At 43.3% G+C, this 26074-nt stretch overlaps 1 protein-coding gene across 2 annotated transcripts; it reads right to left on the bottom strand.

Moving 5' to 3' along the window:
* Window positions 1-1220: 1220 nt before the first annotated feature.
* DHTKD1 (dehydrogenase E1 and transketolase domain containing 1) lies at window positions 1221-26038 on the bottom strand. 2 transcript variants are annotated; one of them, XM_068189494.1, is made up of 17 exons: window positions 25859-26038; window positions 18380-18535; window positions 17690-17901; window positions 15845-16039; window positions 14630-14899; window positions 11443-11614; window positions 9706-9904; window positions 8550-8862; window positions 7395-7479; window positions 6659-6798; window positions 6137-6287; window positions 5122-5228; window positions 4676-4840; window positions 4207-4289; window positions 2473-2642; window positions 1871-1956; window positions 1221-1423 (listed from the first exon to the last, which is right to left on the bottom strand). In XM_068189494.1, exons 1-17 carry the CDS (start codon window positions 25878-25880, stop codon window positions 1322-1324), a joined length of 2628 nt encoding a protein of 875 aa, XP_068045595.1. In that variant the 5' UTR covers window positions 25881-26038; the 3' UTR covers window positions 1221-1321. The 2 variants fall into 2 exon arrangements, with proteins under 2 accessions (XP_068045595.1, XP_068045594.1); XM_068189493.1 differs by lacking the exon at window positions 25859-26038 and adding an exon at window positions 20222-20413.
* Between the last annotated feature and the right edge of the window lie 36 nt (window positions 26039-26074).

Raw genomic sequence — 26074 nt, 5'->3', positions numbered from 1 at the left:
TACAGCTGCAGCCAAAGCAACGTTACTCTTCCGCCTCCTTTTTCTAGTTATCAGCAGAAATCTAAAGCAGAATATGCCTTGATTAGATAAAGCTGTTCAGGATGTGCAGGAGGTTGTGCACTTTGCTAGAGCTCAGTGGGAGAAACATGACTTCATGTTGCTGTGATGGATGCGCTAATGCAGTGATGTGAAACGTGACAGAACAGAGGTTACAGAGGTAACTTCTGGGTCACATGGAGTTAATGAATGAGCATGTCAATTAGGATGAAATACTAAAGCAGGCTTCAGAGATGATTTTGGGAGCTGTCTCCCCAAGTGAATGCACACCCTGCCTGTGATCTGCTTTTTCTCACCTACCATGACTTTCCATCCACAAGTGCTGGGTCTGGTTAAACCCCACTTGTTTCTTTTCAGAAATGTCTCTGGCTCACAGTGAGTTTGGATTACTTAAGCATTGCTTGCACAGGTAACTGAGAAGAGCAAGGAGGTGCCAACTTCACCCTGAAACCAGGAAAGGAAAAATGCTGGGAGAAATCTTGTGGTGGTGGGAATGCTGCTGTGGGGCAGTCAACACTGGGGTCAGCCTGGGATGCCTGTCTTCCATTTGGTTTCATTAGTCTCCCATTTAACCTCAGTGTTTTGGTCCTTTATCCTTTGTTTCTGAATAAAGACTGATTTATTTCCTTTCTCCAGATGACAGCTGTGCTGAAACCATCCCTTGGGATTTCTCACCCTCTGGGTGAGAAAAACAGTGGTGCCTGAAGCCTTCAGGAGCCATCCTGCATGGTCCTCCCAATGGAAATCCTGCTTTAATAATTCAGATACTGAGAAGGGCACCAACAGCCACAATAGATTGCATTCCTGGCCCTCAAGGAAAGAAAAAAGAGATAATCCACAACATTCTGTTATAGAAATGGCTCATTCCCAGGCATGGGAAACATTTATTTGATCAAGCAGTACTAACACTTCTGTAGAAAGAGACACACACCATCCCAGGAAACTGTCAAGTGCAAATAAGCAGCAAGATATAAGGTATTCCACAGTCACCTCACCAATCTGTCCCCTGGACTGGATTTTTAACTGTATAAAGACATTTTGTAGAAAACTGTATAAGAGAAAAAGAAGTATCAGAAGTAACAGGCACTTCTCATTGTTAGGTATTCTCCAACATGAAAAAAATGCTTCATCATTACCAAACTTATTCTACCTTTTTTTCCCCCCCATTTTGGAGAACTAAGAGTCTTAAGGATCTGGCTTTTGTTCTTCACAGGATGAGGCACAAAACATGACTGACATCAGGAGTAGTCCATCCACTGAAAACTTAGATAAATGTGTGTGTCAGAACATCTTCCTGCTGCTTGTTGTGGAGGGTTCCAATACCGACTGCTGGGGCTGGTAGAGGAGGTCTGCTCACAAGACGGAGCTGAAATTTGAGTCGTGGGGAAATGATTAATGAAGGACAGAATCACATCTCGAGGTCCTGATGCCACAGTGATATCTGCTGTCAGATAACAGGGCAGGCCCAGCTGGAAGTAATGCAGGAATTTATCCCTCATCTCCCAAAGATCATGGCTCCAAGGACTTTATAGTGCATGATCTGCCAGAGCAAATGGTACCTTTGCATTCTCCTCCTACTCCCCTACTTGAGTTCTTTCATTATCCTGTCTACTTTGACTGAACACCATGTAAAATAAAGCTCCAGTCCTGCTCTTCACCAATGGTGCTATAAAGAGCAGAAGTAGCTGAAATTAGAACACACATTTGGTTTAGGCATCAAGATTAGGTTTTTTGTTAAGCACCATAAAATTTTGCATTCAAGGAGAACTTCAAACTTCATTTTAAAGATGAAAACACCCTGGGGACATCTTACCTTAAGCCCCAGCTGCTTTTCAAACCGTGGAGACACAAATGACCATGGACCCATGTTCTGTGGTTCTTCCTGACTCCATTTGAAGACTAAAGGAAGGATAAGGGTACATAAAAAACATACATATTTATCTTTTCAGCAGAGAAAGAAAAACAGTTTTTTGTTTTTGTAGCACCTCTAGTTTTTTTGTCTAGGCACTACCTTTGAAATGAAGGTATGCCAGTCTCAATTCCCTTGCAGCTCAGAACTGAATTCAAACCCAAAGTATGTCCACCATTATACTGCATGTATATTCTGCTTTTCTACTGCTGTTTTCAAAAGCTGCTAAAAGGACTGGACTGCAAAGACCAATGCAAAAAATATCTCAAATGGTTTGCTCTGATTTTCAGTGCTGCTTCTTGGAAGCTAACAATAGCAGAGAAAAGAGTTCTTTTAACACAAGTGATAAACATTCCTGAAACATCCCACTCCAGAAACACTTGTATGTATGAGGGGGAGAACAAAGAGGAAAAAGCCACAAGAGCTCTTCATCTTAAAAGGTAGGCAACAGATTTAGTTTAGTACTTCAAAGAGACTAGAAACACAAAGGTAGAAGCTTTGCTGACCTTTCGCATTGCTGTACTTGCTCAACTCTTGCTGTAGAGCTTCCAGGGGGAAAGGACAGAGCTCTTCAAGTCTCAGAATAGCTGTGCTGTGCTGCTTCTCTGCCAGTGTTTCTCTTTGCTTCACCAGAGCATAGTAATGCTTTCCAGAACACAGCACCACTTGGGTGACACTAAAAAAATAAAAGAGAATGTTTCCAAGTTTAGTGTTTTACAGAAACTTGATGCAGAACAGCTTCACACTTCCAACTAAAAAAAAAACCAGTCAAACTTCAAAGACAACTTCATAAAGCTAAATTGCTTCCCTAGACCATCTTTTCTCTTCCTTGCCCTCCCTTCCCTCCCACTCCCTCCAACCGCTGGCAAACTAACCTTTGGGCACAGTATGCCAGAGGTCCTGTTTCTTCAGTAATTCTGGGAAAGTTACCTTACAATGGGATTACTCTCTCTTAGCTCTGACTATTAAAAATTAAACACCCAATCAAAGTTAGTCATCTCTGTAAAAAATAAACCAGAGGGAGAGAAGTCCCTCCAGAGGACAATTCTCTGCCATGCCAAAGCAGGACTGCCTGCTGGATAGACACTACACCCTCCTGCAGTCACAGAGGTCTTGTCTGCCTAATCTTACTGGAAAAAGCAGTGAGATAAACTACACCCTTTGTGCCTCACCATCCCACTTCAAAAACCCAAGATGCTAAGGTACTTCCAGCCTTTTGATTGGGGGTCAAGATGTGAAGTGGAAGGAGGCTCAGGCTTGGGTACTACTGGGGCAAGCAAGAGATAAGGGGAAAAACATTAAGGCTGAATTGGTCGTTATGAACAGGATTTTCTGTAACATCTGAAAGTGGAGAGATGGACACACACTTTATTATTGCCCCACCTCATCAGCTCAGGCATTCCAGCTCCAGAACAAAATTCTGGATTCAGTTTTGGGCCACTTGTGACAAGAAAGACACTGAGGAGCTGGAGCCCATCCAGAGAAGGGAATGGAACTGGTGAAGGGTCTGGAGCACAAGTCCTGTGAGAAGCAGCTGAGGGAGCTGGGGGGCCTCAGCCTGGGGAAAAGGAGGCTCAGGAGGTGCCTTTTCACTCTCTACAACTCCCTGACAGGTCATAGCCAGGTGGGAGTTTGTCTCTTCTCTCAGGTAACACACAACAGGACAAGAGGAAGCAGCTTCAAGTTGCATCAGAGGAGGTTTAGATTGGACATCAGGAAAAATTTCTTTACTGAAAGGGTCAAGCACTCCAACAGGACTCCCAGGGCAATGGTGGAGTCACCATCTTGAAGGTATTTAAATGTCTAGATGTGACACTTGGGACATGGTTTAGTGGTGGATTTGGCAGTGCTGGGCTAAGATTGAACTCGATGATCTTAAGGATCTTTTCCAACCTAAACAAATCTGTGATTCCATGAGTCATGTCATAGCTGCTCCAGTGACTGTCAGCTAATGGACATGGTGCAGAGTAGGACCCATCAGGTTGGTAACTACAGTCACAAACTCCCTGTGAGGCCAAGGGGTGACAGCCTAAACACGTCATTGTTTTGCAGACAGATGGGGTAACTACCAGCAGTTACCAGAGGAAAAGGAGAGGAAGTAAAACTAACCACAGTCGCCTACCATAAAACATTTTCCCCTCAAAGTTGCCTCTTTCATATCAACTCAAATTTGTGCTGTTGGGTAGGAGAAAGGGACGAGACCTCTCTTTTGAGATTCTCCTCTAAGAAAGCAGAGCTACCTTTTAGGATCTACTGAGGAATCACCAATGACAGGCTTGAATGTTGTCCCTGGGGCCATTTCTTCAAAACTTGATACAGCAGCCTACATGGGGGAAGAGTTGGAAATTACCAAATCTTGCTACTTTTCCCTCAGGCCACAGTCAGAAAGAATACCGAGACAGGGTTTTGGTAAGTACAAAATACACAGTCTTCCTTCTCCCTCATATTCCTATTCCCAGTGAAAAGCGAGATGATAAACTTCCCAAGAACACCATCAGGCCAAGAATGAACCCTACTTCTAGCTCACCTCCACCCAGCTTTTAATCCTCAACCTGTTTGGCCCCAAACAGGCAAAATTCCACTGATTTGATCCCAAAACAGCAATCAGAGAACACAGAAGAAAAAAAAAAAACAAAGAGGGAACGAGAACACAGAAGAGGATAAAGAGGAAAAAAAAAAAAGAAAGAGGAAGGACATTTCTCAGCTTACTGGAAGCCTGAGTAACACTTTGGGAGAAGCAACAATGAGAGGTTTCCTGAAGTTTCGGACCATTTGCCTCCGGAGTAGATGGAAATACTGTGCTGGGGTGGTGGGATGCACAACTGACATGTTGACCTGGTCGCCATCAACACCCTCTTCTGAGCTGTCACACATCTGTACAGGGGGAACACAGCAATACCTTGTCAAAAGCAAGCAGTGAGACTAATATGCAAGAAAGAATCTAGGCACACGAGGCACACTGACCTGTACAGGAACAGATTAGTAAATATCCAAATTCAAGAGAGGAACAACTTCAGAGAAGAAATGGGTTCAGCATTCAACTGGTATGATTGTGTCTGAACTGCCTCCTTGGAGCACATTGCAGCCCAGCTCCCAGAGCACTGACTGCCAGGGCTGTGCTGGGCATGTGTGACCCGGGGAGGTGTGGTGGGTACCTGTAAGAACCGTTCCATCCGGCAGGACGAGTGCTCAGGGCCTGCACCATCATAGCCATGGGGAAGAAGAATTACTATCCCACTCTGCAGAAGCCATTTAGCCTCACCTAGAAACACAAAACGAAGAGGAAGGAAAGGATGATTTCCACAGAACATAAAGCCACAGAACACATTACTTTGAACAAACTGCTCTGGAAAAAGATTAGCCGATTTCCACATCATTAAATACAAGCCTGAAACATGCTCCTGGCATTTTGGTCTGAGGTTCATTACAGTGAAATAACACGTGCAAGGTGATCTGAAGTTTCTGAAATCATCAGGTAGCTCTGGGCTCCCAGAAGACTTAAGTCTCCGCATGGAGCAAATGACACAGTGAAATTTTAAAACTTCATCTCTGCAGGTGTGATCCCAGCAGCATCCTGTGAGCCAGTCCAGGCTAACACAGCAGTGCTCATTCCTCTGAGCTCTGCCAAACCTCCTGCACTATACAAGAGATTACAAACAAATCCAGAATTTGGGTGAGATAAGAGGGCCTCTGAATTTCCTCCTACGACTACAGAAGTTTTATAGCTGAGCACTCAGAAAACATGTTAGAGTCAAACTTCGTAAGGTCTTGTGGAGTTTTTTGTTTGTTTCTTTTAAATAATCACTATTTTTCCTTCTCTATTGCTTCAGGAATTTTTCAGATGCTTCGTGAAGGAAAGGTACAGCCTATAAAGCTATCAACCATATATACACAGAGTAAAATACATTTTGGAGAAGAAAGGCCATTACTATAATTAACTGTCCTTTTGTAATGACTGTACTTTGTGAAGGAATCTTTCATTTTAGATGTACTATCTTCAGAGAAAAGCTGCACAGAAATCAGGACCTCACAGGCAAGCTCATAGGACTCCTTGAGAAAACAGAATTCTTTGTATAACATGCCCTTTTACTTGAAAGAGGAAGGATTCTCTAAAAATGTGCATAATACAAATGATTAATTCTTGAATATATTAGTTCTTTGTACACTCACCTCCAGAGATGAAAGTGTCAAATATTATCTGGGCTCCATTAAAGAAGTCTCCAAATTGAGCTTCCCAAATTGGCAGTAACTTAGGGCTCTCAATACTCATTCCATATTCAAAACCAAGCACAGCTTCTTCAGACAAGGGACTGTTACTCACCTAACAAAAGGAAATTGTTGGGAGGGGTGGATGAGGAAGAAGACAACCAAGGGTTAAGAAGCACTGGAACCACACAAACAGTGCTGACAACACACACTCCTAAAGGTAATTGATAGGCACAGATTATTTGCTTTTGAATGAAGGCACTGAGGGGAAAAGAATAACATTTGATCTCTCAAGGAAAAGCAAACCCCCTTGTTAAAGTTGTAATTTATAATGACAAAGAATAGGGATGCCCTGACAGTTTTTATGTCTCTGTATCTGGGGTTTGCCAGAACATACACTAGGCCTACATATGTCTCAGCAGCTTTAAAAAATGCATTGTTTCAGCACAGTTTGAAGAAGGTGGTCTTGTGGGTTACAGAACCTACCTCTAGGAAACCCTTCTGGTCTGGGGACATGTGATTCAGAGGAATGTAGGTATCATCTGTCTCCTGGCAAACCAACATCGCATGTCGTTGGCTGAAGGTTCCTCTGCCAACATCTTGTCCACTTAGTCTGATATTAAACCCTTGCCAAGCAATAAACACAACACCAGATCAGCAAGTTATGTAAAAAGAAAATATGCAGGACATAATTCTATCTCTTGTTATATCTCTTTTTGGATTTCCCCTCATCAGCAACATCAAATCTGAGATGCAATTCTTAACCAGCAACAGCTCCAACTGTCAAGCACATGATGCTCTAACATTATTTTGGGTAAAATGGTTCAATTTACTGAAGCAAACTGCAAAAAAATGTGCATTCTGTATCACATGTAAATGGAGATTTGAATTCAGGCTAGAGAGGAGGGAGAAGAGTAGCATAAAGCACACAAAGTACTGGTGAGCCACACTAATGTCAGCTGCACTGCTTGTGCTCAGCTCCATGCACAAATGTTTTTGGAGAGTGAGAGGGAGCTACAGTTCTTTGAAGATATTTCAGACTCAGTCTACAAATACTAGTGACACATAGGATTCATATTTATTTTCTCTTAGACCATGCAAATTGTCTAATTTATAAATCATAGCAATCTTTTTACTTAGAAACACCTAAAAAATCTAATGTTATCCTTTATTGACATTAAAGCAAAAATATTTTACTGTCTGCTGTCTAGTTGCCTCTTACCTTGGCTCATCAGAGAACCAAATGCTAAAGTTTCAGCTGTTGCCCAGTCCAGTTTTTTTCCTTCCTCCATTTTTTGAACTCTTGACTAAGCAAATAAAGAAGAAAAAAAAATTACTATTTTGTCTTTTTCCATCTGTAGCATTTTTGGTGGCACAGACTAATATTAGAAGCTAGGAAAAAAGCAACACACTATGGAGGGAAATGCTATATTCCTTCAGCCAGCTTAGGCTGCATCAGAATAGAGAGCCTTATTTCAGCACATCCTAAAGACGGTTGCCTGAGGACCACAGAACCACAGGTCATCCATGTATTCACCTCCCAGTCAACAAACTATGGACTGATGAAGTAATCCTAGTCAGAAAATATTTAAAATCTTAGCACAGCACAGAGTTTAGTCTTGACAGACTTCTGGTATGTCTGGTTAGCAGTGATGAAAGATACCAGGTGTAAGTATTTCAGTCTCCAGAACTCTTCCTTGTTCTGGCCTGCAGAACTGCAGACAAATGATCAAACTGAGCTGTGGAGTTCTTGCCTTGGGCTGAGAAGACGAAAACATCAGTCTTTTGAAATACTCAACTCACAGCCTCTCTCTGGCTGCCAAGCAGACACCTGCACACACTCATCATCCATCAAAGGGCAACATTCACAAACCCCAAACTGATCCAAACCAAACACCAACTTAGGAGCTATCAAGCCCAGACTGTCAAACTACACCACATGTTGTGTAGTGTTTATATTTATAAGTTATAAAACACTCACTACTGGCTTTAGAAACTGTGTACACTATTGCCAGGTTCCTGAATCATTCCTTTACAAAGCACTCATTCTAATTACCAACTATATAAATGTTAGTGACTTATCATAATAGTTTCTTTCTATTTGTAAGACTAATAAACTGTATTTTCTGTAAGCTTTTTTCTTCATTGCAATAAAGCATTGTTGAAACAACAAACTAAAGTACATGGTCAGACCTGGGGAAAAAATCTTTCTTCAAAACTGGAGGAAAAATGGCATCATCTCAGCCTTGAAACAGAGTGAGCTGTTTTTCCTAGAGAATACCATGCTATTCCCTAACTGGCAACCCTGCTGTGTTTAGACTTTTTCCTGTAACAGGTTTGAGCCACGGGATCAGAAGTATCATGGTGCTCTACTCACCTGAGCATAGGTCTTCAGGAGATGGCTGTGCATCTGGAGCTCTTCGGGCACCTCCACAGACTTGGCTCCAATGAACTGCAGGAGAGGCACAGGCATCCCCGTGTCCCAGGTGGTGATTTTGGCAGAAGGCTCCACGAAGCCTTTCCAGTGAGCCTGCAGGTTGGTAGGGGGTGGGCTGTACGAAGTCACGTTGGCAAGGTGATCGTTCAGCTTGGAATAGCACGCGGTCTTTATCTCAGACACTTCAGCCTCAGTCATGAGCCCGGCAGCCGTGAGGTGTTCTGCGTACGTGTCCGGGATACTCTTACGGGATCTGCCAGGGAGGGAATCAAACCACATAGATATTAAGCCTAAAAGCAGTGTCACAGGAGAACAAGGAAATGCCACCTTACTACAGTCAGGTACCATGGAAAACTCATATAAATGGTGTCCCGGTGCATTAAACTTATTTGCATGAAGTTCAATTTCCTGGCATTTTCAAAAAGATAACAGTTCTCTTAGGGATGTGTTTGACAGTTCTTTAATAAAAAAGTGAAAGTGCTGTAGTTGGCAGTTACAGGTAAAAACAAGTCAAAACCCCCTCTGAGCTACCATGCATATTTTCTTCAGAGAAATTCACAGTAGGATTTCTGCATTGGAGGGAAACAAGGCAGCCATTCAAACTCTTCACCTAAAATACCAGAATTCACTGGCAAGTGAATTTTTGTGTGTTTTTCTTTGGGGATAAGGATGGAATCTGAATACTACATTTAAATCCTGATAAAGATGAGTCCCCAGTGGAAGCATCAGGACCAGACAAAGACAAGACAAGCATCACAATGGATTCCTGCCCATTCTCCCACAACATGCACACTTCCCCTTGGCACACAGAAGGCAACTTTGCCCTCCGATTACCAGTGGTCACAAATTTGAAATCCAAGAGCTGTGTCCAAGATTGTTCTCCAAAAAGCACCAAGCCACACATTCAAGAGGTAACAGCAATGATTGCTCATTAACATCTTATTATGAGACTCGTTCTGTAGTCAAGGGCTGCTGAGAGTCCAGCTGCACCTTGCATAAAGACCTGTGGATATGTCAAAAGATCTCACGCAGAGACTTCTGTTGCAGCAGCAAGACTTGAGGTGGTGCAGATGTATTTTGGTTGTGCAACCCTTACCTGATGATTTTGTACATGCTGGGGTTGGTGAAGAAGGGCTCATCAAGCTCATTGTGGCCCCACTGCCTGTAGCACAGCAAGTCCACAATGACGTCCCTGCGGAACTGGCGCTGGTACTCCACAGCCAGTCGTGTGGCACGGACAACTTCCTCAGGATCATCCCCGTTCACATGGATAACTGCACATCCAACAATTTTACCTGCCCAGGGATTCAAAACACAACAGCAATCACACCCAACCCATTCCCAAGAAAGCAGACACACATCTGCTCTGCTGAAACTACAGACAGCCCATGTGAAGTAAGTATAATAAAAACAAATAAAAAAAAAATATGTTCTTTGTGATGAGAGCTGGGGTAAGGAGAGGAGTCTTGCCTGAGGGAACATGCAATTAGCCCAACCTGTTCTGTTTGTCAGTTTGAGCACAACTTCTTTACAAGCACTTTGTTCCCAGAGGACTTTCTATACACAGCTCCTGCATCATACTAATCTGCTAGTGTACAGGAACTGGGAGAGAACAACTTGATTGCTTCTCTTTCAAACAGAAATTGAGTTTTATTTCCTTCTTATCCTAAGCTATCACTACTATGAATTCATACAAGCCAAAAGCAACTTTCTCCCTTATTAGTAGGGAGTATCATTCTGTCCACTGCTCCTCCAGGCAGAAAAACCTCTTCATTAAAGAGAACACTGTAAAATTTCAATATCTTAACACCCTCTCCTCTATGACAATTTGGCTGCAGGCAACAGTGCTCCTTTTGTACTTTATCTGTCCAAATTCTGGAAACTAAGATACTTCAGCCATTCCTGGCTCATGTCAAGTTTTCCTCCCAAAGAAAATACTAAAGCTCAGCTACATAACAGCCCCTCCTCACTGACAGGTAAGAAGAAAGGAAAACTAAGGATGGAGGCAAAAAAAACAAACCCAAACAAAAACAATCCATAACACAAGACCAGCCCAGGGAAAACAGTAATAACATATGCTATCTACTTTACCAGATTTAATGAATCTACTTTTTTGGTTTGATGAAACCATAAGACAAACACTTGATGTTAGGTCAAAAGCATACAAAAGAATATTTTTACTTCTAGGAGACATACACAAGATAACTAACTGCTATGTCTCTGATCTTACTGGTAATGCATTTGTTTATCACTAAGAAAGATCAGTCCAAAACAAAGCTTCTAGTTCAGGCATAGAAAGGTCTTGAGCTTCATCTTTAAATTGAAAGCTCAACAGGCTCACATGACAACAAACAAAACAGAAAGAATGGAGGAGTATCTGACGTAAAAATCTTGCTCAGAAAATACGAGATGATTTTTATGAAATTTAACAAGATATATTTAAAATAGATCTGTTACATACTCCATTGCAATACCTTTTTAAAAGCTGTCAATAATATGACAGAAACTGAGTTATAAAGACTTCACAGAAATCTTGCAATTATTTTATCACATCCTGTAAAAATGTGACAAGATTTTCCCTTGATATTTAGTCTTTGCCATAAAGCAGATAGGAGAGGGCATATTTTTGGCATCTGAATTGTTGCTAGTAGGAGGGAATAATAATAATAATAATAATTTTAATTCCTACTCTATCATGAAACTGGAGTTACAATAATCTCTCCCTAGAGCTGACAGGCAGTTGCTATAAAAAGTCCATTGCACAGCTTACACTGCAGTTAAAAATCCTTTCTGACACAACAGGCAATCTTCCTTGTGATTCAACCCTACCTACCAATGTCACTGCAGTACAGAGATGACCTTCCTCGCTCTGGAGGAGTGGTATAGCCCAGCTGGTTATTAACAATCAAATGGATGCTCCCACCAACTCTGAAATGTGGTAGATTAGAGAGGGTCAGTGTTTCAGGAACAATCCCTTGTCCAGAGAAAGCAGCGTCGCCATGAACCTACATCAGGGAATAAGATGGAAAAGTCTCATTAGGAAACACTGGAGGAACAGCAAAATCAAAACCATAACTCATTAAGTAAGACCTAAATTGGGTACACAAAACAGCCACAGTTCCAGCTGGACCCATTTCTTAATCCCTCTCAGAATACCGTTCCCATGACTTGAGAGTTTATGTAGCCTTATCACTAACACAAGGTCATGGCAGCCAACATATGTACATGAATGTCTGCTGTAATCCCTACCTGGAACTGACCTATAACCTCTCAAAACTGACCCAACCAGTGTCCAGGTGACTGCAAGCTTCCTGGCTATGGCAAAGCTGCAGCAGTCAGAGGCAAACCACTGACCCCTGAACAAAGGGAGCCACTCACCACAGCATTCACTACACCTTTGCTGAAGTTGAATGTTGGTGAACTGGGACTTATGCCCATTTCCACCTTACCAAACAGACAAGAACAGAAAAACAAGTGGAAAATGAACTGAATGTAAGCACTCAAAAACAAAGAAAAACTTTCAGAAGGAAATAAAACCTACATTCTTAGTTACTAGCAAATAAATGCTGCAAATAAAAAAAAATTGTTCGGAAGGGGAAGGGAGAATACTGTGATAGCCAACCCAGTTTTCCAACAAAGGCTAGAGGTACTGGAGTGAGTATCATCTAACATCTCAATGTTTTGAAATTGGAGACAGCTCTCCATTGATGAATATGATGACAGTTTCCTCAGAATGCAGACTCAATCATTTGCAAATTAAAGTCACTATGCAGATTGATGTACTTCCTTATTGAAACCAGATGACACTTCTGCTTTCTAGCTATGGAATAGTGGTTTCAAGCCTTAAGAGATGTCTGCAAGTAGACCAAGATAACAGAGGTGCAATCAGCCAGTGAAACAGCAGCACTGGGTTTTATACCATTCCAGTACAGATTTTTAAGAGGTATCACAGCAAAACAAAGGTAACTACTGCCAGAGAGACAAGCCAGCATGCCCACTCTATCCCTTACCATGCTACACTTATTCCTGAAGTGTTGAGTTTTCACCTTTCCCTCCTGGTTTCTTCTGCTGCCTAAGGAGACTACATATCTCAGCGACAGCATTTGAGCGAAGACCCTAAAACATCTGAAAAAACTTCATGGCCTTTAGCACTTCCCAAAGCATTAAAGCCTAAGGACAGTGACTATCCAACTACACAAGACTGTTCATATGCATCTCAAACCCCAGAGGATTCAATTCCTGTGATGCAGGTAGGATTTTACTCATTCCACCAAAAAGATGGAAACAGTTTTTGCTAGGGCACATTTTTCTCTGGGCTGCATTAGCAAAAAGATAAAAGCAAAGTCGTCATCAAGTTAATTCACCAAACAGTGACCCTGAGGGTGGAATTTATTTCAGGGAGATCTTACTCCCAGATTTCATTTCAAATCATAAACATCAGTAGTTGCCTGATGTCCAGGAAGTAAAGTATGTGAGAAGGTGAAAAATAAACCACTCTCCAGCAGAGATGGACAATTAAATACTGCAGAGATGTCCATGGTAGTTAACCAAGAAGAGTTTTATAATCGTTATAAATTCTGAGCACACTGAAGTTCCAGAAGAGAAGACCTTGGACCTGGACAATGAAGCTCACCACTGACAATGGCACCTTAACTGATCTTTACTCATTCTCCCCTCAAACTCTAATACTGAGGCTTGTAGAAGAAGAGAAAAAATGCCACTATAAACCCAGAGTGTCTACACTCTTTTCTCAAGAGAAAACACTGTAAAAACAGGAAGTTCAAAGTCAAACTCCCAAACCAAGATTCCGAAATAGAAGGCGCCTGCTTTCATCTCTTTCTCCTCAATTAGCTGAATGAGAGCAGTTAACAGTTACAGCCAAAAATTTGCCCATTGTCAATCTCACTTGTGTACCTTTTAAAGACACAATCACAAAGTAATGATGATACATTTTCTTCCTTTTAGGAATACTTTGAATCAGTTTACTGTTTAGCAGAGAATCAAATCTATCTCTTCTCTGCTATGCAATGCTCCCTATCACTTACCCCCACAAATCCTAAGTGAATTTTTTCTTGGATAGGGAGGGTCCATTTATCCTGAAGAATCGTTGTTTAAAGAGTCATAGTACTTTCATTACTACATGGTGAATATCTACCATTATGAGAAAGAAAGAACAGTATCTTCTCAAATTAAGAAATACCTGCACTGAAAGATGGAGACACATTGGGAAGCAAAAGCTGGCTGCATTTGCAAGCTCTAAAGATTTTTTTTTAATAAAAAAACTAAGAACCCAACCTGCCTGGAATATTTTGTATTCTCATGTCTGCTTTTTCACAATATCCCATCCTTCCAGAAGAAAGCAAAACATTTTTTTAACTGAAATACATTTTCACTCCTACATGTAACTTTCTCCATGATTGTTACACTTTACAGAACATTTCTGCCCAACTTGTTTTTAACCCTGGCTTTAAAATGTTAAGGGTTCAATTCACTTGTTTTTCCAAGTTGAAGTCAATGCAAGAGAAGAAAATTTATCAAGGAACTATTTAGGATTGCTTCTACAGCTATACAAGTCAGTTCAAGGATTAAAAACGAATTCCAGCAGAGTCTTCAACAGTACCATGACAAAATGACAAAATTCTAAACTCTCCTGAACATTTTGCAGCCTTGTTGACAGCTCTTCTCCAAACCCATTAATTTGAAAGAAGGCTTCCAGTGGCAGCTTAAATGCAAAAGTGAGGAAAGGCACACATGGCTCTCAATGCAGAATATTATTAAAATAAAGGGAGGCATCAGAATCAGTATTCAGAAATCTTAGAAGTGCAATTATTTAAATGCCAGCATCATCACAAACGCCACCTGGTTGATCTTCCTTGCCCCCCTCTTTCCCCATAAAGAAGATCCCAGCTCTTGACATCATACATTAACTCAGTTTTGTTTGATATTTCTATGTACACTCCTGTTCACATTCTAGTCCAGCAAGTCTTACAAATATAAATTACAATATGTGAGCAAAATACCTGCAGGCAAATAACTTTGTCCCCAGGCTGTGCAGAACTCTCTGGGGAGTAATCGCCATCGAGCAGAGTCTGCTGCCTGGCTCGTGTCTTGCCCACAGCCACTGGGTTTATGGCTTCTAAGTGAGAGGGGTTGGGGAGCAAGGTGACATGCACAGGTCTGTGGGAGCCAAAGTCCAGATCTACAGAAGATGTCAGGTGGGAAAGAACGTCCCCAATGGCTGCTGAATTCTCTGGAAACTCACTCAAACCACGCATCTTGCGGAACATGAGCTGCAGGGAAACAGATTTGGTTAAAATCCTTTTCTAATTCACTGACAGGTTGAAAGAAAATCACTCTCCTACTCCTGAAATTGCAAGGACGCTTCTAAGTAGCAGCACATAAAACCCTCCATTAGAGTTCTTTTAAGAGTCTCCTGCAGACAGTTCACTGAAGTGTTGATAGGAAGGGAGAACACTCTCACAACAGGTAACATTTTATTGCTCCAGCATTTACAACATGGCAAACTTTTGGGGGTTTATTTTACTGCAAATAAACCAGGCAACTGCCTGTGAGATTACAAATCTCTTGTTGTCTTAGTTTACAAGATGTAGCTGGGGGTGTGTATTCTATTGCCATCTGTTAGAGGTGGGGCAGTTATCTTCCGTTATCTGGGGAGATATTTTCTTTTAATAGGCCAGTAAGTGTCCCTGCATGGCTGATAAAATTCCATCATCCCACTGGGAGATGCTCGGCCCAGGGGGAGGAGTCAAGCATTCCTACCTGGATAGAATCTGACTTTTGGAACACCAGAAGCAGCCTTCTCCCACTGGACTCCCAGAAAAGCAACTTTCTTTTCTACCGGATTCCCAGAGGAAGCCCAGGCCCAGCTACACCACCCCTGGACCTTCAGAGAAAAACTCCATCCTTGTACAGGATCCCTGCTCCAACAGAACCACACCTGTCACTGCAGGAGGGCTGAGCCACCATGGAATGGGACTGCTGCCACCACCCTGACCCATAGAGTGTCAGGTTGTATTCTGACTCTGGCAGTGGTTTTGTTTTGTATTTTAATTTTCCTAGTAAAGAACTGTTATTCCTACTCCCATATCTTTGCCCGACAGTCCCTTAATTTCAAAATTATAATAATTCAGAGGGAGAAGGTTTACATTTTCCATTTCAAGAGAGGCTCCTGCTTTCCTTAGCAGACAGCTGTCTTTTCAAACCGAGACACTTACCTCAGGAGGAAGCTGAAGTAAGCCCACAAGCAGATTAAGCCTCCCCCGATGAGGCATTCCAATGATGATATCCGTGACCCCGCTGTACGCACACATCTTGAACAGCTCGTGGAAGAAGCCCATCATGCTCTCTGCTCCCTCACCACCGTATCGCTTCACTGTGGCAAACTTGGTGGCCAGGAAGTGATCAAACTCCTGTTAAAAACAGGACAGCTTCAGTATTAGGCTATTTTAAGCAGCAGCTTTCTGTTTATAAAATTGAAATATAATGTATGTTTATACCCTTGAGGCATACAAATCTAAACAGACCCCTGGAAAGTCTCAGTTCACTCTCCACCCACACAGTCTGAGACCAGAAGTTATGATGACTATAAAAAATCAGCTCTAAGCAGAAAAATGTTGCATTGAGGACCAAACTTTCTCTGTCTCACATGGAAGGTGCTTCAAGAATTCTAACACCAGATTAATTTACAAATTCCTTGGTAGTTTACCTGTTTTAGGTGGAAATGTAGGAATGGTGTTGTCTTACAGTATAAACCATAATGATCTTGAGAGACAAAGCAGTAGCAAAGCAATGTTTCATTGTGATTTACATTAGGCACAGTCCTTATTACATAGGTAGAATGCTTGGGAGAAGAAAAATAAATGAATCTGTATTTACTTCATTTTCGTCTCACTTCACTCCATGCACCTCCTAGAAAGCTCTAATAAGTGACCAAGTTTTGGAAGCACTGGAAATTTCTTTCGTTTTTGCAACTAAAGACAGAAACTAAATGAAGTCTGTGACTGAGAAGGGAGGACTAAGCCACACCAAAAGATCTGAGCCAACTGCTAGCTGAGCAATATTCAGTTCTAAGGAATAACGTATACAAAACTGATCACATAAAAAAGCAGTTTTTTTCTGTCACAGTTAAATTAAATACTCTTAGTACAGCTCTGGTCATACTGAAATTGAAGTACAGCACATCAGGATCCCAATTTCACCCTCCTGTGTCACCATCAAATTCCTCTAACTGCCAAAGAGGCTACAAAAAATACAAAGTGGGCCATATACTTCCGTTCAGTCATTGGTAAATATTACATTTAACACTCCTTCCACTTGGAAAACTGGAAACAGGGACACTTTCACAGATCCTGCTCTTCTACCTTTCCAACCTTCACAGATCCTGCTCTTCTACCTTTCAATCATTCTGGATAACATGGGAAGAAAAGGGGAAAAAATTAAAACTTTTCACAGTACAGAAGTATTGGAATAAATTTTCTCTATACATTTCAAAAGTGCATAAATATTTCACTTCCTTATAGAAGGCATTGAACAAGTGTTCCTTGCTGAAAAGCACCATGTCTGCCAGTGCTATATGATAGCATCAACTATCTAGTTGATGTCTGCATCAACTCTGATTTGTTCTTCCAAAACCTTGAGTGACAGCATACTTTAAGGACAGTGAAACAGATCAGCATCAGGGTAAGAGGAAAACACAGAACAGCTAAGCCAGAGCACCAGATTTCACAGAGCTCTGCTCAACCTTATGGTCCCATTAGTAACATTTAATATGAGCTGTCAGATCATTAATCTAAGAGTATCTCATTTTTGAAGACTGATTTTTCATGGGTTTACAACATCATTATTTCAGTAATGGCTGGTAAGTTAATTCAGCAACAAACTCCAATGAGATTCCTGCCTTGCACTGCTTCAGCCAAAACCTTGTACTTCTTCCTCCGGCACACTGTCAAAGCCTTTCAGGACAGTGATTGCTCTTTTTCTGCATTAATCATGTCCAGAATAGCAAAGGATCCATGACAGACTCCATGACTATTACAATCCAGTAACAGGGAACAAAGTACCTGGGACTCCAGCATCAGTTTGCACAAGTGCTTTTTCTCTTCAGGTGTAAATGCTTCTTGCTTTAGCTCTTCAAACCTTTTAGCAAACCATTCTCTCTCCTCCAAAGTTGGAAGCTGGCTTGTTTCTATGGAAATATGCCCGCAGTATATATGGTCAAGATAAGCCATCACATCCTCTACAGAAGCCTCCTCTTTTCCCATGTTTATAAGTCCTGGTGGGAAATAAATGTTATTAATCACTTTGGGGGAGGAGAGGAAGCACTAAGGCCTGTTTTGGAAAAAATAAAGCAATGAGAGAGACCACCCTCCTTTGTTTAAGGCTGCAGCAAGGCTCTAAGAGACACAAGAAAAGACAATTCTTGACTTCTGCCCCTGTACTTTCAAACCTTCACTACAGCATTAAGTATTGTGGTAAATCATGGAATGTTACAATAACACAATAAATTAATGTTTAACCTCAGTAGTTGTAAGAACAAGCACAAATTTTCATCATTTCTGAAGATGCTAGAAGGCAGCCTCTCACTGCATTATGATTTCTGCAACAGACATATGTATGCTGAAGTTGACAATGTTCAGCAGCTTTCATCACTGATTGAGCCACCACTCAATATCTGACTCTTCCACAGAGGCCACAGCCCCTCAATAAATCACCCAAGAACAGAATTTGCTGTGATAAGGCTGTGGTCTCACCTGTAGTAGTGAGAGGGCCCTGAAGAACTTCAGCCAGCTCTTGGATTTCAGGTACCATGTTCATAACAGCTCGGCCGGCAAACAGTGGGTTTATTTTGGCAGCTTTGTGGCCATGTTCAGCATAGGCAGTTATTAAACGAGCAAGAGCATGGTCAACTAAAACCAAAAAGAAAGCAGAACAGCATCAGTCACGTGCTCAGATTAAATCCACTTACAGCATCAACACAGGAATGTTTTGTCTGCTGGCAACCATCAAGGTTCTGGCTGGAAAGAGAGCTTTTCTATGCACTTATTTCTATCTTATTACCCCACAACAGCTCCCACCAGCAAACTGCTAAATCTGCTCCTCCATACAATTTTCAAGCAACTACACTCTAGATTTCCCCACGGCATAGGTTAGGCTCCTGTAAACATACGCAAAGCTACTTCATTTTGCTTTGAATCTCTCTACAACAGCAGTGAACTAAAACCACTACAAACAGGCATGTCCAAGTCAAGATCAGCACATTACTAGTGTACAGTCTTATTTCCTAAGCCAACTCAATCCTATCACTTATGCTTCCTTGCTCCTTGTTGGAATGACAGGAGGATTGGGTCTTAACACTAATTCAGGTCCCATAACGTCAAAAACAAAGTCTGTCTGCAGGAGCCAAGAGCATGTGCTGAGCCAAATGTGGTAAAAATTATCGACATGGGTAGAATTTGACCAGCTGAGAGGTCACACACACGTTACTGTCACTGAGCACAGCCACAGACCAGGCTGATAAACTGCAAACAATACAACATACTGCAAGCACAACTTGCTACAAATTAATGTCGTGAACCAGCTTATAAAGCATTCCTAATGTGGAGGGGTTTTTCATCCTGGTAAAAACGCAGCACTGACAGCAGTCAAGTCTGAAGGCTTTTGTTTTCCAAAACAATGGAATTATCAGACCATAGCACAAGGTTATTTCTCTGACACTTGTCAGCCCGTTCAAAACAGCCTCTTTTCTCTACTGGGTTCTACAACAGAGGGACACAACCCAGACATAAAGCTAACAGTGCCCACAATGCTCTCATCAAGGAGGCCGTTCAAATGCAATTTTTAAAATGTTACATATAAATATGTTAATAATTAACAAGGAGGCTACTTTGTGACTATCCTCGGTGTCCAGGAGCTACAAACTGGTTTCACTCCTGCTCCTGGGCAAAGGGTTTAAATCCTACCAGGGTCGCCAGAGTAAAGTTAATGCAAGCACCACGCTCTTATCTAGAAGGGCTTTCTGCTTGAAATCACCTTTCTGCATTGTAAAATGGAGCTAAAAGCAACACAGGACTGCTACAGGAGAGAGTTACTTGTATTTAATCATGGAATCCTAGAATGTTAAGGGATTGGATGGGACCTTATAGACCATACCGTTCCAACACCCTGCCGTGGGCAGGGACACCTCCCACAAAGTTTTATCCCATCTGGCTTTGAACACCATCAGGGCTGGGGCATCCACAGCCTCCCTGGACAACCTGTTCAGTGTCTCACCACCCCTCAGTTCGGCTAGCTCAAGCCCCATGATATAAAAGGAAAATGACAGGCTCGTGGCAGAGGTACTTCTAGGAGCAGCAGAGCTCCCCGAGAGCCCATCGCTGAGCAAACTTCAGCAGTCGGCGCTCTCACAGCCGCTTCAGCCCGTGGAGCGGGGCCAGGCAGCCCAGGCTTGCAGAAACCACAGCCAAGAGCTCTCGGAGCGGCTCTGCTCCGCGCTCTGCCCCGCCGGGCACAACACAAGCAACACCTCAGAGCGCCCGCCCCGCGTCCCGGCCCCGCTCCGGGGCAGCCCCCGGCGCGGCCCCGGGCCATCCCACCTGCTCTGCCGGCGCCGCGCTGCTCCTCCGCCCGCCCGCCCGCCGCCTTCCGCGGTTTGTAGCCGTAGACGCCGCGCTCGGTGCGGTACCAGCGCCTCGGGCCGCCCCGGCAGAGCGCGCAGCGCACGGCCCGAGCCCCCGCCGCCGCCGCCATGGCCATGGCCGCGCTGCCCCCGCCGCCGCCGCCGCCCCCGGACCCGCCCCGAGCCCCGGGGGCGGCGCCCGCAGCGGGGGCGCTCAGGGGCGCCCGCGGTGCCGAACGGAACGAGAGAGCACACGATGTTCTGGGCTCCAGCGAGGCAGTCTGGAGTGCTGTGCCCAGTTCTGGGCTCCTCAGCACAAGGGAGACAAGGAGCTGCTGCAGAGGGTCCAGCGGAGCCACGGGGATGAGGAGGCCGCTGGAGCAGCTCTCCTGTGAGGAGAGGCTGCGGGAGCTGGGCCTCCTCAGTCTGGAGAAGAGAAGACTCAGAGGTGATTCCCTGAATGCATATAAATGTCTCAAAGGTGGGTGCCAAGAAGTTGGTGCCAGACTCTTTTCAGTAGTGCCCAGCAACAGGACTAGGAGCAATGGCCATAAAATAAAACCCAAGAAGTTCCAGCTCAGTATGAAGAAGAACTTTTCATTGAGAGTGGCAGAGCACTGGGACAGGCTGCTCAGGGATGTTGTGGAGTCTCCCTCTGTGGAGACATTCAGAACCCACCTGGATGTGTTCCTGTGTCACCTGCTCCAGGTGCCTTGGCAGGGGGGTTGGACCGGATGATCTCCAGAAGTCCCTTCCAACTCTACAGTGGTGAGACCCCACCTGCAGTGCTGGGTCCAGCTCTGGGGTCCTCAGCACAGGAGGGACATGGCCCTGTTGGAGTGAATCCAGAGGAGGCCACCATGATTAGAGAGGTGGAGCACCATTCCTATGAGGAAAGGCTGAGAGAATTGGGATTGTTCAGCCTGCAGAAGAGAAGGTTTTCTTGTGATTTAATTACAGCCTTCTAGTACCTGAAGGGAGCTTGGAAGAAAAGATGGAGATGGATTTTTTACAAGAGCATGTAATGACAGGACAAGGAGGAATGGCTTCAAACCAAGAGAGTGTAGGTCTAGATTAGGTATTAGGAGGATGTTCTTTGCTGTGAGCAGGGTAAGGTACCAGAACAGGTTGCGCAGGGAAGTTGTAGATGCCCTACCTGTGGATGTGTCCAAGGACAGGTTGGATGGAGCTCTGATCAACCTGGAATAGTGGAAAGTGTCCTTGCCCGTGGCAGGGGGTTGCACAAGATGATCTTTGAATGTCCCTTTCAATCTCAAATTTTCTGTGATTCTGTAAATTTTGTGTGAATGCAGGTCTGGGGTATTGGCATATTTCCTGTCCATAGGCTTGGTTGTGCTCCTGTAGCCTTCACAATGAGGAAATCAAAGAGTATTTTTTGTCCAAATCAAACCATGGTATTTGCCTTTGGAACAGGTGGAACTGGATTTCAGAACTGAATCAGTTCTGACACCCCAGTTGGTCTGGGATTTTATGATATTCACAGTTCTTGCACAGAGGCCACTTGTGTTCCTTGAGGCCTGTATGGTTGAGTTTGTGCATATTTATAAAACCTGATGTGGGGGAAAAATATAAAAATAAATTACCTTTAATGCTGCAAGGAGGGCAAAAGGATACAATGACAGAAGGACAGTGGACATGTGGCCCATACAGTGAAGTGTAGTAGAAATGTGGCTGGGAATATTCATATTTTTTTCAATTAGAATGAAGGAACCTTAAAAATAATGCTGCAAGATGATATGATTTTTTTGAAGCTGCCAGTGGAGAGGGAGAAAACATTGATGTAGTTAAATATTTCCATTCTGTGCTTGGGGAAAAAGACAAATGTTGCAGGCAAATTACAGGATGATGAAATACTTTTCCCCAGTTCTTAAGCAAATACCAGTCAAACAGCAGATATCACTGTGGCTTTGCTTTGAATCATATAGGCAGTTAGTTGAATATTTCCCAATTAGCACTGATACGAATAGGCTTGAACATTAAAAATTTTCCAGTTTCTCCAATGAGATGTTTCAGACACACAATGTGGATCTCAGAGAACTAATTGAATATTTGTATATATAAGTTCACTTAATAGGAGTTTAATAAAGTCTAAGCTGGTGTTTATGAAATATATATCTCATCAAGTCAACTTGGTAGGGTTTTTATGTGAATCAAAATCCAGTTAATAAAGATTTAAAGTACTTCACAGATTTGCCAGCATAATCATCTTGTGTAGGACATGATTACACGTGACAAAAGCATTGCTGTAGCTATATCTAGGTCAAGGAAAGGTTTTGTTGACTTTGATTCATGTCTAAATGTGAGAAGGTAGTACCTGTGCCAGCAGAAACACCACTGCTGAGGGCGTAGGCAAAGTGACTCTCCCAGCCTGGCTCTTCTGGCACAAAGCCTGTCCTAGAGAAGGCTCCTGTGCGAGGCTGGTTTAGTACTACATGATGCTCTCACTAAAAAATACTAGAAATGCCCAAAACCAAGCCTATACATACTAAATAGTAAGTGTCTGACTACCTGGCAGCATAGAAAATCAGCAGCACTGGGAATATTTCTAAAGGAATTATCCCCCTTGCCACTTTAGTAGTTAGATCAACCCCAAAAAGCTGCCCACACCTTCAGTGCTGATGAAGTTTGTCAGCTGGAGGTAAGTGGTGAGGAGAGGTTACCTTGAATCTGAGAGTCAAGATGGAGATAATCAAACACGACTTATTTTAACAGGATGAGGTGAAAGCTTGCACACATTGAAAGAGTATGTGCACTAAAATGTAGCTCCTTTCCAGGAAACAGGGGCTATAAATAATCTCCAAAAATCATGAGAAAAAAGCAGGTGAGTCTAAAAAAATTATGTGGCTATCTGCTCACTCAGAAAAGAAGATAATTTGCTGGATTTGGCTGCAAGGAAATATAGAGGACACCTACAGATTGTACATTAGGCCAGTATTTGGCACAATTTGAATACTGTGTGCAAGTTTGGTGCCAGTAACTGAGGAAACATATAAAAAAATTTGGGAGGAAGAGCTTCAGGAAATAAAAAAAAAAAAATACATGCTTTATGTCTGAGATTCAGGAAATGACAGCTACCTGGTTTTGGTTTTGGTAAATCAGTAGAAAAGCTTGATTAGTATGTGCACAAATGAAACAGGTCCTTTAGGAGGAACAGTTTTCTGAAGTTTGCTTCAGAAGAGAAGAGCTCCAACAAGAGAGCTCCTTTACAAGAGAGAGCTCCAACATAATTGTAGGTGTGGGAGTGTGCTATAAACACAGAAGGAGATTTTGCTTTCCTTTCAAAACCGTAGTGATTGGGCTTTTTATTCATGCTAGAAAGGGCAGCAGCATTGTGCTTCAGAAGAAAATAAGCCAACATCTCTAGTTGTAATGCCAGTGCCACTGATACTTAACCCAAGTATAACCCAATTCCCCCTAAAAAGAGTAATTGAGGCACTCATTGACAGGCCAAAGGATTGGTGCCTTTGGACAATAAAGTGCCAACACTATCATGGATTTTCTCTCCCCCTTTTTGCTGTGTTCTGCCATGGATCTTCTCCACTCCAGTGAATCAGTTTAATCAATTTGGTAGTTTAAGATATTTTGGCAAGGAAATGAGATCTTTGTGAGCAGGGACATGTGAATGATCTGTGCCAATAACAAGCACGACTCCTTTCAAACTTGTCCAAAAAGAGGTTTTTAGACATGTCTGCAAAATGAGCAATGAAGTTAAACAGCAGAGAGGAGAGCTCTTTTCTGGAAAAAAAAAAAAAACAAAAAAACAAACCTGTCTAGTCCTGTACCAGCTGGCAGAACACACCTAAAGCTCTGCATCCGTAAACAGTGTCTTCTGTTGGGGCTGACTCTTGCCTCTGAATAAAAAGCAACTTTAATAGCTGAATAACCTCATTATGTACACCCAGGCCTGCGCCTGCTGTCCCAGTCCAATATTGCTGAAGGCTTGTTCTGATCCCAGAGGGGTGTAAAGGCTTTCCCAACGTAAAAGCTTCTGTCAGAACCTGGATTCCAAATGTAAAATAAACACCAGATTCTCACTCTGCAGCTCTGGGCTGTGCCAGCTTTTTCCAGCTTCGGCAGCTTTAGAGTTGCCCAAGAGGTAACACTGTGCCCAAAACCGCAGGCAGAGAGCGTTTCCAACAAATCCGGGAGCTTTGTGCCACTAAATTCACCACTGTAAAGCATCCTCAGATGTCCAGGTGGCAACAGTGACTGGACAAGAGGGCGGAGAGACCAAATTTAGACTAGAAAACACACCCAGTGACAGAATCACAGAATGAGTGGGTTTGGAAGGGACCTCTGGAGATCATCCAGTCCAACCCCCCTGCCAAGGCAGGGCCACCTGGGCAGGTGACACAGGAACACATCCAGGTGGGTTGTGAATGTCTCCACAGAGGGACAATCCGAAAGCAGCCTCTCCCAGGGCTTTGCCACCCTCGATTCCTCATTTGAGGTGAAATCTCTTATGTTATATGTTATAAACGCCAATCACTTGGTTTTTAAATTTTAAAAGTTTAATAATAATAAAATAGTTATAAAAATAGTAATACAATTAGAGTAATGAAAATTTAGAGTTAGGACAATTACAAGACAATAAAAAGCAAAGAAATACGGGCGTCTGGATGCTCTCGGGCACTTAAGCCCAATAAGCATGCCTTGTGAACAAAGGAATAATCTTTAAAAGCAATAGCCTGTTGCATATTCATACATCTCATACATGATGCATAAATTCCTTGCAAATTAAGAACTTTTCTGGTTTTTGTCAACTTCTTCCCCTTAATCCTGGTGGTTCCATAAAGACGGAGAGAAGGTGGAAGAATGTTTGTCTTTTCCGATAAGGAGGCAGTAATTCTTTATGGGCCCCCATCATTGTCATCTCTGTGTGAAGAGTTTCTTCATTATCTCATCTCTTGCTTGAGCTAGTAAAAAAAAAACCCACATACATAGGTTCTATTTTAACTACAAAACTACATTTACCATACTATTAAAATGTTAATACAGCACTTCTAATCAATATAACATAACACATATAGTATTCAATTTAATATTTGCGAAAAGCCAATCATAAAATATGCATTTTTCACATTATATGACCATTGCTCTGTCACTCAGCACCACTGAGATGAGCCTGGCACCACCCTCCTGGCACCTGCCTCGCAGATGTTTACTTGCACTCATGAAATGCCCTCTGAGTCTTCTCTTCTCCAGACTGAGGAGGCCCAGCTCCCGCAGCCTCTCCTCACAGGAGAGCTGCTCCAGCGGCCTCCTCATCCCCGTGGCTCCGCTGGACCCTCTGCAGCAGCTCCTTGTCTCCCTTGTGCTGAGGAGCCCAGAACTGGGCACAGCAATGGACGCCCGTGAAACCACCCCTGAGGCAGTAATTTGGTGTTCAGACACCGTCACCCCAATGTTTTGTCACGGTGACACCTGAGGGTGTCACCCACCCGCGACATGACAGCTGCCGTGACGCCTGGCGGGCACAGACACGTCACTGGAGTGACGTCATGCGGCTCCATAAGCCGAGTCGTGCGCTGAGGCCGGCAAGGAAGCGACATTCAGAAGCTGTTTCCCCCCTTCCCCGCCGCTGTGAGGGAACCCTTTTCCTCTTCCATTCCCATTCTGGTTCCCGTTCCTCTTCCCCTTCCGCCTCCGCTCTCCCGGTAACCAGCCCGCCGCCAGGACCCCGGCAGGGCTGCCCCCCGCGCTGCCTAACCCCCGCCCCTCGGGAAGCGCCGCTCCGCGCCGCCCGCAGCCGCGGCTCTGCCGCCGTGAAGCGGCGCCGCTCCTCCCTTCGCGCCCGGGCGTGGCGGGG

Source organism: Anomalospiza imberbis, chromosome 5, assembly GCF_031753505.1.
Source record: "Anomalospiza imberbis isolate Cuckoo-Finch-1a 21T00152 chromosome 5, ASM3175350v1, whole genome shotgun sequence".
Classification (NCBI taxonomy): Eukaryota; Metazoa; Chordata; class Aves; order Passeriformes; family Viduidae; genus Anomalospiza; species Anomalospiza imberbis.
Note: the sequence above shows the minus strand (reverse complement) of the source record. Positions and strands in the feature narration are given on the sequence as shown.